The sequence below is a fragment of the Hyla sarda genome, chromosome 2 (assembly GCF_029499605.1).
Source record: "Hyla sarda isolate aHylSar1 chromosome 2, aHylSar1.hap1, whole genome shotgun sequence".
NCBI classification, from domain to species: Eukaryota; Metazoa; Chordata; class Amphibia; order Anura; family Hylidae; genus Hyla; species Hyla sarda.
The window spans coordinates 495548377-495561758 of NC_079190.1; the positions used below are offsets into that span (position 1 = coordinate 495548377).

The following is a 13382-nucleotide window of genomic DNA, read 5'->3' on the forward strand; positions in this document are numbered from 1 at the left end:
TGAAGGGAAAGTAACACTAACCCGGCTGTTCAGTCGGGCTGTTCGGGACCGCCACGATTTCACCGCGGCGGTCCCGAACAGCCCGACTGAATAGCCGGGTTAGTGCTTACAGGACACCGGGAGGGACCTTACCTGCCTCCTCGGTGTGTTCTCCGTTCAGGGATCCCCTGTATGCCGGCGCTCTCCTTCCTCGTCATCACGTCATCGCGTACGTGCGTCGGCGTGCGTAACGACGTGATGGCGGCAACGGAGAGCGAGGATACCCGGCTGGCAGCAGAGACGTTCCAGAGCGACGGGGACACGGCGACAGCGATGGAGCGACATCCAGGGCAGCGGTGACGGGTCCGGAGCGGCGGGGACACGTGAGTATTACCATCCGTTGGCTGTCCGGGCATGCTGGGAGTTGTAGTTTTGCAACATCTGGAGGTCGGCAGGTTGAAGACCACTATTGGGTTCAAAATCTTTATTTTTTTAGATTTTGCCCCTAAAAATTGGGTGCGTCTTATACGCCCGTGCGTCGTATAGGACGAAAAATACGGTACTTGTTTATGTGTGTACACATTACTGAGTACATGTCATTATAGAAACCTCTCTGCACTAGATATCCACCTTATTTCCCATGATGCCTTTGTAGTCTGTCTGCTACTGTTGCATTTTACATGATTTTATGATTGTTTTTGTTCACATCGATAAAGATTCTACACTTTTTGCATTATTCTGTCTCAGTGTTATTTATTATGTTTTATGTACACACGGGACATTTACTGTCTATTCTGACATTAGAGCCCTCTCCTTTTTTGGCTTACATAGAATAAAGATAAGTTCTCTGCGTAGAAGCGGAAACCCTCAAAAAGAAAAGAAAGTAAGAAGAAGTAAGAAAATGGCGTTTCATGTTTTTTTTTTATTTTGCTCCACACATTTTTTTTTTCTTCGCCATAGATTTTGTGGTGAAATTATGGATTTTGATACAAAGTTAAATTGGTGGCAAGAAAAACAAGTCCTCATATGGGTCTGTAGGTGGAAGGTGAGGAGGAAAAAAACGAAATTGCAAACATGAAAAAACCCTGAGTGCTTAAGGGTTTAAAAGGGGTACTCTGCTGAAAATTATAATATTTTTTTTAATCAACTGGTGCCAGAACATTTAACAGATTTGTAAATGACTTCTATTTAAAAAAAAAAAAAAACTTAACCCTTTCAGTACTTATCAGCTGCTGTATGCTCCACAGGAAGTTCTTTTCTTTTTAAATGTCTTTTGTCTGACTACAGTGCTCTCTGCTGACAACTCTTGTCCATGTCAGGAACTGTCCAGAGCAGGAGCAAATCCCCATAGCAAACCTATCCTGCTCTGGACAGTTCCTAAAATGGACAGAGGTGTCAGCAGAGAGCACTGTGGTCGGACAGAAAATAAATTAAAAAAGAAAAGAACTTTCTCTGTAGTTTACAGCAGCTGATAAGTACTGTAAGGATTAAGATTTTTTTATTGATTGAAGTAATTAACACATCTGTGTAACTTTCTGGCACTAGTTGATTTAAAAAATAATTGTTTTCCATCAGAGTACCCCTTTAACTGCTGAGGTAAAGATGTGACACAATCCTGGGTGATTTAAGCCCCAACTTTGAAATAGCTGATTGGGGGTGGAAGGACACAATTCCCTGCTGGGCAGTACAATTACTGAGGCGAGCATGTGACGTCCAGCGGGTTTCCCACACACATCCAATGGAATTAATAGGACTCGTGCACAGATTGGTCATCTCCATGTCCTATCTGACCATCAGACAGGAGAAGAACATTCCAGAGACACTATAACTTAGAAGACGTCCTGACACATCAGGTCCTACAATGTGCATCGGACACATTTCCTACATTCTGAACATTCTAATGACTTCTCTCCTCAGTCAGCTCTCACATCTTCCACAACACCAAATTTCTGGGGAAAACATTTACAGGATACTGCACAGGACTATTGATTGTTCCCTGTGTGAGTTCTCAGATGTTTCACACACATTTCCCACATACATAGACTGAGATGATGAACAAGATTTTATTTCACACAAAAATATTTTAAACATTTTAAACATGAAAATAACTTCTCCTTTGTCCGAGTTCTTAGATGATCCACAGATTTGATATTTGGTTAACACATTATCCACATACTATATGACAATGGCTTCTCTCCTGTGTGACTTCTCAGATGCCCCTCGAGACTTGTTTTATTAGTAAAACACTTTGCACATTCAGGACATGAAAATGATTTCTCTCGTATCCGAATCATTTGATGTTTAAAAACATGTGATTTCAGCCTAAAACATTTCCACATTCCAAGCATGAACATGGCTTCTCTCCTGTGTGAGTTCTCATATGTTGTAAAATAATTTCTTTCTGTTTAAAACTCTTCACACATTCCAGGCATGAAAATGGCTTCTCTCCTGTGTGAGTTCTCATATGTTTTTCAAGACTTGACTTTTGACTAAAACACTTCACACATTCTGGACATGAAAATGGCTTCTCTCCTGTGTGAGTTCTCAGATGTTTTTCAAGTTTTGTTTTGTGTGTAAAACTCTTCAGACATTCTGGACAAGAAAATGGCTTCTTTCCTGTGTGAGTTCTCATATGTTCCACAAGACTATACTTTTGACTAAAACACTTCACACATTCTGGACATGAAAATGGCTTCTCTCCTGTGTGATTTCTCTTATGTTTTTCAAGACTTGACTTTTGACTAAAACACTTCACACATTCTGGACAGGAAAATGGCTTCTCCCCTGTGTGAGTTCTCAGATGTTTTTCAAGTTTGGTTTTGTGTGTAAAACTCTTTACACATTCTGAACAAGAAAATGGCTTCTCTCCTGTGTGAGTTCTCATATGTTCCACAAGACTATATTTTTGACTAAAACACTTCACACATTCTGGACATGAAAATGGCTTCTCTCCTGTGTGAGTTCTCATATGTTTTTCAAGACTTGATTTTAGACTAAAACACTTCACACATTCTGGACATGAAAATGGCTTCTCCCCTGTGTGAGTTCTCATATGTTGTAAAAGAGTTGCTTTTTGTGTAAAACACTTCACACATTCTGGACATGAAAATAGGTTCTCTCCTGTGTGAGTTCTCATATGTTCCACAAGACTTGATTTATGACTAAAACATTTCACACATTCCAGACATGAAAATGGCTTCTCTCCTGTGTGAGTTTTTATATGTTCCACAAGACTTAATTTATTACTAAAACTCTTCACACATTCTGGACATGAAAATGGCTTCTCTCCTGTGTGAGTTCTCAAATGTTTTTGAAGAAATTTTTTTTGACTAAAACACTTCACACATTCTGGACATGAAAATGGCTTCTCTACTGTGTGAGTTCTCTGATGAGTTACAAGATATGATTTATTACTAAAATATTTTCCACATTCCGAACATGAAAATGGCTTCTCTCCTGTGTGAGATCAATGTAAAAATCAAAACAATGAGTAAAACACAATACAGTCAACATATTTAGATCAAAGGCTCACTTATTTCTAGGTACTTACAGAATATAAAGAAAACAAAGTAACTTTATTTCACATGGGGGAGTGAATCTCAGTCTCCGGGGGTGTGAATCTTATGGAGATTTACATTGACCTCACATTCACACCCCCCGAGCTTATGATTCACACCCCTTCTAAACTAAACTTATTGCCCGGTTGGTATTGTGGTGTCCCGTTACCGTATTGCATACCGTACCTTGTGGTGAGGTCCCCAAAGTCAGAGTCCCTAGGAACAGTGGGGGTCCTCTTCTTTAGTTAACCCCTCGTCACCCCTCAGTTAGCTAAAATTCGTGTAAATAAAGGTGTAAATGTGTATAGTTAAGATGCCTACCTTGTTAGCTTCGCAGGACCTGCGGGTCATGTGACTTGGTTCACAGAACTCTATGGTTTGCTAAAGGACCTTTGGTGGTTCTAGTCAGGTGATTACCCACAATCCGGTGTAACTGTGAGTGACAGCTGTATGGACCAATCCAAAACCGCTCAGCCCCTGCCCATATAAGGGAGCTGCAGCCATTAATCCCTCTCTTGGGTTGCTGACTCTGGATGAGGTAGGACCTCCGCAACTTCCAAAGACAAGTACTTGGCCTAAGCCTTGCGGCCTCAGCCTACGCTAAAGACTGTGAGTTCTTATCATTCCCCGCTATCTCCACAAGATCACTGGACCTAAACTTACCCCTAAATCCAGCGGATCTATGCTACAAAATCCTCCTAAACTAAAGAGAACTTACAAGGTCCCAACCATCTGTAAATCGCTGCTTCAGCTGTATATAGACTTTGTTATCTGGACTGTTGTTACTGCTGCATGTTACCGAAAATCTTCAGTAAAGTTTCTACAAGTTTTCAGCTAAGCACTGGTGGTGGACAATCCGTAATTCTACACTCACCTATCGCTCTTGGGAAGGGTGGCGGTAGGTCCAGCATTACCTCAGAGTTTTAACCCTCACCCTGGCGTCACGAGTGACAGGGGTTAAATTAACCCCTCATATACTACAGCAACACCCCGACTACCCTACGCCCCACCAAGGCACCACAGTATTTGAAGGGAAAGTGCAGATTTGTGGTCAGATAATAAAATCTCTATATCTCAGGACAGAAACAAAGATAAGTTGGCCAGCACATACTGATACCGAAACTACTACATGGACCTGAATATAAACAGGAGAATACAGCAGCACACTGCTAGCACAAAGATACAGATAAAACATGAAATGCTATATTGCTACAATGCAAAAAATGAAAAATGTGAGGTACTTAGCTCACAATTTGGCAGCCAAATAGTTTGGACCATTCCGCCACGATAATAAAAATAAAACTATTTGGCCGCCAAATTGTGAGCTAAGTTCCTCACTTTTTCATTTTTTGCATTGTAGCAATATAGCATTTCATGTTTTATCTGTATCTTTGTGCTAGCAGTGTGCTGCTGTATTCTCCTGTTTATGTATATCTCAGGACAGGTGACTACATTCAGTCCATTTCCCACACATATACATGTATTTACCAGAAGTGTAGTCTGATACAATTTTACGTAATCAAAAAGAGGCACCCGGCACTGCCCGGCACAAGCAACAGTTCAATGCACGCTGACACCTTCCCACAGGTCCCGTGATAAATATTCAGCATACAGGTGGTGCTCACCGCACAGGCAAAACACAGTTCACTTATAACTTCAGGATGAGAAAGAATGTCACAGGGCACTCACCAATGCTGCAAAATGTGTTGTTTATTTCACGGTTCCATACATCAGTGCGGAGACGCTCATACAGGTGTGCTTCTACAAACTACGGTCCGTTTCTAGCGATAGTTCGCGCTTCAACAGGTTTGTACCAACCTGTTGAAGCGCGAACTATCGCGAGAAACGGACCGTAGTTTGTAGAAGCACACCTGTATGAGCGTCTCCGCACTGATGTATGGAACCGTGAAATAAACGACACATTTTGCAGCATTGGTGAGTGCCCTGTGACATTCTTTCTCATCCTGAAGTTATAACTGATACAATTTTAAGTCCTGATAAAAACTCATACACATGCAGGAAATGGCCAATACTTGGTCACTAGTTGACTATTAAAGTTGGGCCATTAAAGTGCATAGGGCCATGTCAGTACGTTTATGTATATATACATAAACAAGTCCGCACACATCCAGCACCCACCATGCACAGAGAAGACTCAGCTCTTAAGTCCACTCCATGCATCCTTAAAGGGGTTCTCCGGTGCTTAGACATCTTATCCCCTATCCAAAGGATAGGGGATAAGATGCCTGATCGCGGGAGTCCCGCCGCTGGGGACCCTCGGGATCTTGCCGTAGGCTTGCATTGAGGGGCGGATCGTGATGTCACACGGGGGCGGAGGCGTGACGTCACACGTTGCCGGCCTTGTGGTCGCTGGTAATCAGACCCGGAGCGAACACGCTCCGGGGACTGATTACAAACGGGGTGCCATGTGCAAGATCCCGGGGGTCCCCAGCGGTGTGACTCCCACGATCAAGCATCTTATCCCCTATCCTTTGCACCGGAGAACCCCTTTTTTTTATATATATCAACTGGCTTCAGAAATTTAAACAGATTTGAAAATTACCGTATTTTTTGCCGTATAAGACGCACTTTTTCTTCCCCAAAACATGGGGGGAAAAGTTGGTGCGTCTTATACGGCAAATATACGCCCGAGGCTGCTGCGGGCGAGAGCGGGAAGTCAGCTGTAAGTACAGAGGCTGCGGTGGTGCGGTACAGCGCTGACTACCCGCTCCCCACCCGCAGCAGCCTCATGACCCCCGGTGAATTTTTCACCTCACACCGGCTATGTTTATTGCCCTACGCCTGGAACATACAGTTCCGGGTGCCGGGCAAGTGAATTACTAATAACTGTATACTAAAAACCAGGGGGCCTCCAGCTGTTCTGAAACTACAACTACCAGCATGCCCGGACCGGCAAAGGCTGTCTGGGCATGCTGGTAGTTGTAGTTTCACAACAGCTGGAGGCCCCCTGGTTTTTAATATACAGTATTAGTTTTTACCTGCTCTGGCCAGCCCCCGCCTGCAGCCGCACACAGGAGCCGGCCCGGGCAGATAAAATCATAGGTTTTCCTATGCCGGACATCCCTATGTCCCGAAAAATCTTTTCGGGACATAGGGATGTCCGCGGGTCACTCACCATTCCCCGGCCGATGCGCGTCCTCCTCCGGTCCTCCTGCGGTCTTCCTGCGATCCTCTGCCTCTCTATGGTTGTACGCACGGGACCTCAGTGACGTCCCGTGCGTACAACCATAGAGGCGCCGGAGGACCGGAGGAAGACGCACGCCGACCGGGGCCTGGTGAGTGACCGGCGGTGTGTAATCTTCAGCGTTCCGGTCACCGCTCCTCCGGTCCCGGCACCTACTGCTATGGTCCATAGGCCATAGCAGTAGATGTGACACTGGGCCAGAGGAGCAGTGACCGGATCACTGTGGGGCAGCACACAGAGATACAGCCTCCAGCCATACACTGTATATGGCTGGAAGCTGTATGTCTGTGGGGGGGAGCTGCCTACTATTGCGGGGGAACTATACTGCCAACCATTGTGGGGGAACTATACTGCCAACCATTGTGGGGGGAACTATACTGCCAACCATTGTGGGGGAACTATACTGCCAACCATTGTGGAGGGTGGGGAGCTGCCTACCATTTTGGAGGGGGGGGGAGCTGCCTACCATTGTGGGGGAACTATACTGCCAACTATTGTGGGGGGGAGCTGCCAGTGCCTACCATTGTGGGGGAACTATACTGCCAACTATTGTGGGGAAACTATACTGCCAACCATTGTGGGGGAACTATACAGCCAACTATTGTGGGGGAACTATACTGCCAACCATTGTGGGGGGGAGGAGGGAGGAGCTGCCTACCATTGTGGGGGAACTATACTGCCAACTATTGTGGGGGAACTATACTGCCAATCATTGTGGGGGGGAGGGGGAAGGAGCTGCCTACTGTTGTGGGGGAACTATACTGCCAACTATTGTGGGGGGAGGGGGGGAGGAGCTCCCTACCATTGTGGGGGAACTATACTGCCAACTATTGTGGGGGAACTATACTGATATAAAATATTTTACTACAGTATTTGGTTCAGAATCTTTTTTTTCTAGATTTTCCTCCTTTAAAATTGGGTGCGTCTTATATGCCGGAGCGTCTTATATGGCGAAAAATACGGTACTTCTATAAAAAAAATATTAATCCTTTCAGTACTTATGAGCTTCTGAAGTTAAGGTTGTTCTTTTCTGTCTCAGTGCTCTCTGATGACATGCGTCTCGGGAAATGCCCAGTTTAGAAGCAAATCCCCATAGCAAACCTCTTCTAAACTGGGTGTTTCCCAAGACATGTGTCATCAGAGAGCACTTAGATAGAAAAGAACAACCTTAACTTCAGAAGCTCATAAGTACTGAAAGGATTTTTTTATAGAAGTCATTTACAAATGTGCTTAACTTTCTAGAGCCAGTTGATATATAAAAAAATTTTTTTTTCCTGTAATATCCCTTTAATACCGCCATATCATTATAGTACATGATGCGGTAGAAAGGGTTTAATACCCCTCACTGTTTCTTATAGTCAGTTATTAACACATATCTTCCCATATTTTTTAACCCTTTCTATCTCACAGAATGAAAGACAACTAGAACGGCCCTGCTCATTGAATGTGATCAGATTGGATTGACAGGACCGATCCCTCATACACCAATACTGATGTGTGTGATAAGGTTATTGTCCCTGAGATACCTCAGGATAGAACCTCTTAGAAAACCTTCAAAGATTTTACCCAGAAGAGAGGTTACACCTAAAGGCCTATAGTGTCCAGAATTATATGTTTGATCCCCTCTTCAATACTAACATCATATTAGATACTTACAAGTCACATGGAACAGATTCTATATAAGAACAAGAAGATCCAGCAGAGATATAGGATGAAATCCAAGATTCTTTATTCCATTACATTAAAATGACAGAACACAGGTCAGGGAGATAAAGTGACGCGTTTCAGGTGTTCAGATCGCCCTTAATCATAATAAAAACTATCTGGCCGCAGCCATGTGTATATAAAGATCACATGATCTCCAACCAATAGGATTGTAAAGCATGTTTACCCTTCACATCCATGATCATAAGAGAGGAAAGTATTATAATATTATAATTGTATAAGTAAACATTTTGGTCTTTTTTTTTTTTTTTTTTGTCATACTAAAAATTATTAAGTCCTGGCCATGTATGACTAAATATCACATGGTCTTCTTCACGTAGTAACTGATGAAAATATTAACCCTTTACATACATGATCACAAGAGAAGAAAGGCACAAAGTATACAGGGAATTACAATACTCTCCAGAAAGAAAAGCATATCAAAACATGTAATGTACTACAGCACCCAGCAAGCTGAGCAAAAATAGCCAAGATAACAATAAAAAGAGACCAAAATGTTTACTTATACAATTATAATGTTATAATACTTTCCTCTCTTATGATCATGTATGTGAAGGGTAAACATGCTTTCCAATCCTATTGGTAGGAGATCATGTGATCTTTATATACTCATGGCTGCAGCCAGATAGTTTTTAGTGTGATTAAGGGCGATCTGAACTTCTGAAACGCGTCACTTTATCTCCCTGTCCCATGTTCTGCCCTGCGCCCACTCCCTGTCTATGATGCGCGCTATCAATACAATATACATCTCCACCACTAAAAAGCAGGAAGAAATATCTTAAGGAACCTCAGTCTGCAATTTATAATGACAGAATAAAACATAAGATGTATGAAAGGCTCTTACCATTCTCTGATATGGGGTTTTCTAGTCCGCTCATTGTTCCTCCAGAACTTTCCTGCAAAGATTCCATATTATAGACCTGAGGAAAAAACATAAAGGAACCTTAGTTTATCTTCTATCCAGGTGAGCGTTACATCCCCCCTAGAAGGTATGAACCAATCTGCACAAGGATCTCCTCAAGTGGTGATCACATAGGATCAACAATCATCCCAGACTCTTCCTACAATTATTGTGGGGTTCAGTGATGGCCGCAGACAGGGCCAGACTGGGACTAAAAAGCCTCTCTGGACACAACCCTACCAGCCCACATACAATATACACACGACATAAACAACAAATATGAAACAATTACAATATCTAATAATTCCTTCTACTTCCAGTCACCTCAGAGATGTTCTAGTCACCATACATGGACCCTCCACACACTCAGGTCTCTATCTCCAGTCAGTGTCTCCAGTGTCCCAAGTATATTCTCCTGGTAAGTTCCCCCCATATGAGCCATGCTGGGGTCTTTTATACCCTTTTCACCATCAGATTGGCCTCCCCTCCCCCACCTACAATATGTAAAGTAAGAATGATGGGGCCAGAACCTGTCCAACCAGTTTTAGCATTCTATGGCCTCCTGGGATCAGCCTTCATTTACACATTGTATTGCAGGGTGGAGACATATTGGTTACACCCCTATTCACATCTGTAAGAGATACCGGGGATACTCCGAGACCTTTTCATATGATAATCAAGGGAAACAATCAGCATTTACTCTCCTGATGAGGAACATGGTCCCATAGGTCCCACCCAACTTTCCTCTAAAATAAATACACAACTGAGCTGGTGGATAAAATCGTCCACAATATTTTACTAAAGGTTAAATAAATTATAATTTAATCAAAAATTATTATTCACCAAGAATATATAGCTACATAATTCTAACCAAAATACCAGATACTTAAAGGGGTACTCCGGTGGAAAACACTTTTTTTTTAAATCAGCTGGTGCCACAAAGTTAACAGTAGAAGAAAATGTAGATAAACCAGCTTCCTAGAACATCAATTCTTTTATTGAATACATTTTAATGGATTGAATAAAGAATTGAAGTTCTAGGAATCTGGTTTATCTACATTTTCTTCAACTGTTCCTATCTAGGATCCGGCCCCACTTCTCTCCGTGCTTCCTTGGAAGGATCCTCCAGGATCAGATGATTGACTATAACACATCGTGAGCTGACTCCTTGCTTTTTTACTTCTGCCACAAAGTTAAACAGATTTATAAATCACTTCTATTTATGGGGTATCTCCGTACTCGGGAGAAATTAAACTACAAATTTTGGGGGGCTTTTTCTCCTTTTACCCCTTATGAAAAGGAAAAGTTGGGGTCTACACCAGCCTAATTTTTTTTACACTAACATGCTGATGTTGTCCTTTACTTTTTATTTTCACAAGAAGTAAACAGAAAAAAAGACCCCCAAAATTTGTAACGCAATTTCTCCTGAGTACAGAAATACCCCATATGTGGGAGTAAAATGTTCTGCGGGCGCACAACAAGGCTCAGGAGTGAGAGCGCACTATGTACATTTGAGGCCTAAATTGGTGATTTGCACAGGGGTGGCTGATTTTACAGCGGTTCTGACATAAACCCAAAAAAATAAATACCCACATGTGACCCCATTTTGGAAACTACACCCCTCACAGAATGTAACAAGGGGTACAGATAGCATTTACGCCCCACAGGTGTCTGGCAGATTTTTGGAACAGTGGTCAGTGAAAATGAAAAATAAAAATTTTTTTGTTTGCACAGCCCACTGTTCCAAAGATCTGTCAAACGCCAGTAGGGTGTAAATGCTCACTGCACCCCTTATTACATTCTGTGAGGGGTGTAGTTTCCAAAATGGGGTCACATGTGGGGGGTCCACTGTTCTTGCACCACGGGGGGCTTTGTAAATGCACATGGCCCCCGACTTTCATTCCAAACAAATCATCTCTCAAAAGCTCAATGGCGCTCATTCTCTTCTGAGCATTGTAGTGCGCCAGCAGAGCACTTGACATCCAAACATGGGGTATTTCCATTTTTTCATTTACACATCCAACTTTAACAAAAAGTTGTCAAACACCTGTGGGGTGTTAAGGCTCACCGTACCCCTTGTTACGTTCCTTGAGGGGTGTAGTTTCCATAATAGTGTGCGATATGGGGGGGGGGGTTTGCTGTTCTGGCACCATAGAGGCTTCCTAAATGGGACATGCCCCCCAAAAACCATTTCAGAAAAACTCACTCTCCTAAATCCCATTGTGGCTCCTTCGCTTCTGAGCCCTTTACTGCGCCCGCTGAACACTTGACATCCACATATGAGGCATTTTGTTACTCGAGAGAAATTGGGTTACAAATTTTGAGAGGATTTTTTTCCTTTTACCCCTTGTAAAAATTCAAAAACTGGGTCTACAAGAACATGCGAGTGTAAAAAATGAAGATTTTGAATTTTCTCCTTCACTTTGCTGCTATTCCTGTAAAACACCTAAAGGGTTAACACACTATGTCATTTTGAATACTTTGAGGGGTGCAGTTTTTATAATGGGGTCATTTATGGGGTATTTCTAACCAGAAGACCCTTCAAATCCACTTCAAACCTGAACTGGTCCCTGAAAAATTCCGATTTAGAAAATTTTGCCAAAAATTGGAAAATTGCTGCTGAACTTTGAAGCCCTCTGGTGTCTTCCAAAAGTAAAAACATGTCAACTTTATGATGCAAACATAAAGTAGACATATTGTATATGTGAATCAATATATAATTTATTTGGAATGTCTATTTTCCTTATAAGCAGAGAGCTTCAAAGTTAGAAAAATGCAAAATTTTTAAATTTTTCATGAAATTTTTAAATTTTTCACCAAGAAATGATGCAAGTATCGACGAAGATTTACCACTAACATAAAGTAGAATATGTCACGAAAAAACAATCTCGGAATCAAATTTATAGGTAAAAAGCCAGAGTTATTAATGCTTAAAGTGACAGTGGTCAGATTTGCAAAAAATGCTCCCGTCCTTAGGGTCATAATGGGCTCCGTCCCCAAGGGGTTAAAGTGGTATTCCGGTAGAAAACAATATATTTTTTTAATCAGTTGGTGCCAGAAAGTTAAACAGATTTGAAAATGACTTCTATGTAAAAATCTTAATCCTTTCAGTACTTATCAGCTGCTATATGTTGCAGAGGAAGTTCTTTTCTTTTTGAATTTCTTTCCAGTCTGACCACAGTGCTCTCTGCTGACCTCTATGTTCATGTCAGGGACTCTCCAGAATAAGAGCAAATCCCTATAGCAAAACTATCCTGCTCTGGACAGTTCCTGACATGGACAGTGTCGGGTTATTTTGTACCAATATCATCAAATGTTTTAATATGAAAAATATATGAAAGATACAACATGGCCAAAGCGTCCATATTGAATCAAAATGCTTCAATTTAATGAATTTTCACCAAGTCAGGAAGTTTGAGAAAAACAGAGTGGAATGTGTGAAGTAATCAAAATGGATTCCACAAGACAATACCCATGATATGTGACAAGTCTCCAAGGAAAGTCCTGGAGAGTGAAACTCATTGTCTGTCATTTCTGTACACAATGGGGGGGGGGGGGGGGGGTCTGCTCTGTTCACCTGGATACAGGGGTGTGTGTATAACAATGGGGGGTCTGCTCTGTACACCTGGATACAGGGGTGTGTGTATAACAATGGGGGGGGGTCTGCTCTGTACACCTGGATACAGGGGTGTGTGTATAACAATGGGGGGGGGGGGGGGGGGGGGGTCTGCTCTGTACACCTGGATACAGGGGTGTGTGTATAACAATGGGGGGGGGGGGTCTGCTCTGTACACCTGGATACAGGGGTGTGTGTAAACAATGGGGGGTCTGCTCTGTACACCTGGATACAGGGGTGTGTGTGTATAACAATGGGGGGGTCTGCTCTGTACACCTGAATACAGGGGTGTGTGTATAACAATGGGGGGTCAGCTCTGTACACCTGGATACAGGGGTGTGTGTATAAAAATGGGGGGTCTGCTCTGTACACCTGGATACAGGGGTGTGTATATAACAA

General features: G+C 42.6%; 2 protein-coding genes across 2 annotated transcripts in view; both read right to left on the minus strand.

The window, feature by feature from the left end:
* Positions 1-9408, minus strand: part of LOC130357179 (zinc finger protein 84-like) — a 378316-nt gene extending 368908 nt beyond the window's left edge. Inside the window, exon 1 of the mRNA XM_056559703.1 lies at positions 9311-9408. Within this exon, the coding sequence (XP_056415678.1) occupies positions 9311-9401 (91 nt within the window). The 5' untranslated portion in view covers positions 9402-9408. The remainder of the gene's footprint in view (positions 1-9310) is intronic.
* On the minus strand, positions 2297-8645 carry LOC130358124 (zinc finger protein 182-like). The gene is made up of 3 exons (XM_056560953.1): positions 8633-8645; positions 4946-4970; positions 2297-3446 (listed from the first exon to the last, which is right to left on the minus strand). The coding sequence occupies exons 1-3, from the start codon at positions 8643-8645 to the stop codon at positions 2297-2299; spliced, it is 1188 nt and encodes a 395-aa protein (XP_056416928.1).
* Positions 9409-13382: the final 3974 nt, after the last annotated feature.

Coding starts and splice junctions, on each gene's coding strand:
- LOC130358124 (XM_056560953.1), bottom strand. Junction 3,447..4,945: donor CATAAACAGGAGAATACAGC/AGCACACTGCTA, acceptor ATTTTTACATTG/ATCTCACACAGGAGAGAAGC.